Here is a 3,892-nt window from a genome sequence, read left to right on the forward strand (position 1 = left end):
AATTGAGTTCATTGGTAGAACAATTGAATGGGGGGGGGCGGAAGCCATTGAGGGCAATCATGAATGTCAGGGACAATGGAGGAGGAAGATGGGACATGGCAGAGGGTGGGGATGGGGAACCTAGGATGGCAAAACAAAAGGCAAGGTATGCAGGACACAAAAATTGGGAAATCATTTGCTGAGAACATATATGTTGATGTGCTTGATTGAGCCAATGCACAGTGTATTTTGGATGGAAAATTCATATGTGTGTTGTGATGAGAAAAAAAAAATTTATAATAAAAAGTATAAAAAAAAAGTATAAAAAAAAAAAGGAGGGAGAAGAGGATAAAGACAGCAGTGAACAATAGAGAGGCAGGATGTTAATGAGAAATAGATATGGTTTATTACCTGTTGATGATGACATGTATAGTATTCTCAACTGAACCGGTCTGGAAAGTATTTCATGATGGGTGAAGTCTTTTTAATAAGCAAAATGGGAAATAGTGATTGACTGTTTAAAAAAATTATAATAATAATTATTGGGAAAAGCATGGAAAAGATATTGAATGATAAAGCGGGGAGATTGATATCTCTGTATTGACTGACATGCATGGCATTCCCTTTTGAAAAAGCAATGGAAGTCAATGTAAAGTTATATGTAATCTAGTGTAATAGAAAGAAGATTATGATGATAATAAAATAAAAAAAAAAAAAAAAAAAAGAACCCACAGAAAGCACTCAAGAGCACCACCACTTACCAGTTCTCTCAGAGCTGACCTTCCAAGCAGAATTGTCCACAGTTCTCTACTGCTCCTGAAAAACGAGAAAGGAGAGGTAACTGTGCTTTTAGTTACATAAACTTGACAAACCTGCCTCATAGCTATTCTGTCTACTCTCTAAAGGCAAAACAAACAAAGAAACAATATGTTAAAGCCTTTTTAAAAACTATTTATTATTATTAATTTTTAATTTTTTAATTTGCCATAGGGCACATGCAAACTACCAGGTCCAGGACTTGAACGACAGTAGGCCATGTAGGAGCCCAGCACCTTAACCACCATACCACCTGCTAGTCCTATTAAAAGTTTTATTTATTTTATTTATTTTGTTTTTTGGAGAGGTTTTTGCTATAGGGTGTGCAAGACAGAGACAGACACAGAGACGGAAAGCAAGAAATCACCTCCCAGGGGGGATTCCACATAGCTGACTGGGTCAAATCCTGGCCCAAGCAGTTTGAAAAACATACCAGGTACATACGTATGTGTACCACAAATCGCGTCAGGATGAAGAAACAAAGAAGGAACTGAAGTATGTCTGGGCCCCATTGGGAAAGACCTTCTCCCTGTTCCTTTCTCTGAGAAGGACACACACCCTCTGGCAACCACCAGTGGTGTGGTGGTTAAAGTGGCTGAATCCCACATGGCCAGCTGTGTGATCTGAGTCCTAGACATGACACTTTAGAAAATACAGTAGACACCTGTGCAAATGTGCCCAGTATCCTAAGAGGAAAGTGGAGAAGGGACTAAGGCATGGCCATCCCCTTAGCAGGCACTTTCTCACTTTTCCTCTCTTCAGTCTTTCTCTGGCAAATACACAAGTCCTACAGCAAATTAAAAATCTAGACATGGATTATGTATATTTCAGGGTCCACGCCACTTCAAAAAATTTTCTAGGGACTAGCAGTTAGCATAATGGTTATGTTGCTGGACTCCCACGTAGTCGACCGCGGTTCGCATCCCGGACCCGGTAGCTTAAAACTCACGCCGGGAACGTGTGCATGCGTGCCCCAGATCCTGAGAGGAGAACAGAGGAGAAGGGATTGCGGTGTGGCCATCGCCCTGGGGGGATGATTTCTCGCTTTCTGTCTGTCTCTCTCTGTCTGTCTGGCAAGCACACGCGCCCTATAGCAAAAACCTCTCCAAAAAAATTTTTTTTCTAAATGCATATTAAGTCACTATCTCAATGAAATAAAGTCTAACAATCTTTATGAATAGTACTGTATTCATTCATTTATTAATGAATTACTAGTGCCACATGCAGATCTAGATACAAAACACCTTTTTTTTTTTTAAATTGCTAAAGGGTTTGTGTGCTCGGGATCAGCAGTTAGCGTAATGGCTATGTGGCTGGAATTCTTTGTAGTTGACGGTGGTTCAAGTCCTAGACCCGGTGGCTTAAACTCATGTCAGGCGCGTGTACGTGCGTGCCCAAGATCCTGAGAGGAGAATGAAGAAGGGATTGCAGCATGGCCATTCCCCCTGGGGGGTGATTTCTCATTTTCTGTCTCTCTGGCGAGCCCACACACCCTGTAACAAAAACCTTTCAAAAAAAAAAAATGGGTTTGTGTGCTCATCACAGAGAGAAGGGGGATCCCCACAATGGGGTATGGTCATGCTGCAATCCTTTTCCTCAATTTCTCTACCCTGTCAGGACATTAGCCTTGCTTGCACACAATGTGCTTTTTCTTTTTTTTTAAAGGATTATTTTATTTAACTTTACTTATTTTTTTTAATTTGACCAGTGAGGGACAGAGAAAGAGGGAGAAAGTGAGAAAGTAGGCCAACCAGGACCAGGACTCAAACCGCCACGATGTGCTTTTTCAAGCTACCAGGGTGGCAGACCACATGGCACATAACTCCCTATGCTCAGGACACAACCACTGTGCCCCAGGGCCAGCCCAAGAAATACATATTTGAGATAGTCCTTGCCCCCAGTGAGTCTTCAATTAAACTCATCATGTGCTAACTTTTCCTGTTCCTATCCTCACCCAAGACTTTGAATTTCATAAAACATGACTTAATACTAGATTTTTTTAAAGAGGTTTTTGCTTTAGGGTGTGTGCGTTCGCAAAAGAGAGACAGACAGTGAGAAGGAAAGTAAGAAATCACCCTCAGAGGAGAAGGCCCCACCACAATCCCTTCTCCTCCATTCTCCTCCAGGGATCTTGGGCATGCATATGCATGCACCCAACATGAGTATCAAGCCACTGGACCCAGGACTCGAACCACAGTCAGCCATGTGGGAGTCCAGCAACATAACACCTATGCTATCTGCTGGCCCCATAGATTCCTTTCTTTTTTTTTTTTCTTTTTTTATTTTAAGATTTGTTAAAGTCTAAAGTTAAATCTCAAAGTGTAACCATTAGGAAATCCTGATAGACTGGCCCTGTAGCCTACTGATGAAGGAAGCCAGCTCTTACGTGGTCAAGAGGAGGTCCAGCAGGTGGCATAGGGTTAGGGTGCTGAACTCTCACATGGCTGACTATGGTTCGAGTCCCAGACCCAGAAGCTTGAAATTCACATCAGGCGCATTTGAGTGTATGCTCAAATCCCAAGAAGAGAATGAAGAAGGGATTGCAGTGTGGCCACCTACCCCAGGGAATATTTCTCACTTTCTCTCTCCACTGCTATCTCACATGGCCAATTGTAGTTCAAGTCCCGGACCCAGTGGTTTAAAAATCATGCCAGGCGGGGACCAGCAGTTGGTGTAATGGCTATATCGCTGGACCCTCACGTAGTCGACCACGTTTCGAGTCCCGTACTTGGTGGCTTAAACTCATGCCGGGCCCGTGTGTGTGTGTGTGTGTGTGTGTGTGTGTGTGTGCCCAAAATCCTGAGAAGAAAATGGAGAAGGGACTGCTGTGTGGCCATCCCCCCTGGGGGTGATTTCTCGCTTTCTGTCTCTCTTTTTGGCGAGTGCAGAGCTCTATAGCAAAACCTCTCCAAAAGAAAAGAAAAAAAAAAAATCATGCCAGGAATATCTCTATGTGCCCCCAAATCCCAGGATGAGAATGGAAGAAAAGGAATTGTGATGTGGTCATTCCACCAGGGGATGATTTCTCACTTTCCCTCTCATTGTCTTTCTCTGGTGAACACATACACCCTAAGGAAAAACCTTAAAAAAAAAAAAA

General features: G+C 42.7%; 1 protein-coding gene across 2 annotated transcripts in view; it reads right to left on the reverse strand.

Moving 5' to 3' along the window:
- Positions 1 to 3,892, reverse strand: part of NUP188 (nucleoporin 188) — a 94,177-nt gene that overhangs the window by 80,699 nt on the left and 9,586 nt on the right. For both annotated transcript variants that reach the window (XM_014589955.2, XM_027774003.1), the window contains exon 2: positions 741 to 795. In XM_014589955.2, the coding sequence (XP_014445441.2) occupies positions 741 to 795 (55 nt within the window). The remainder of the gene's footprint in view (positions 1 to 740; positions 796 to 3,892) is intronic.

This window comes from Tupaia chinensis, unplaced genomic scaffold, assembly GCF_000334495.1.
Source record: "Tupaia chinensis unplaced genomic scaffold, TupChi_1.0 Scaffold000394_1, whole genome shotgun sequence".
NCBI classification, from domain to species: Eukaryota; Metazoa; Chordata; class Mammalia; order Scandentia; family Tupaiidae; genus Tupaia; species Tupaia belangeri.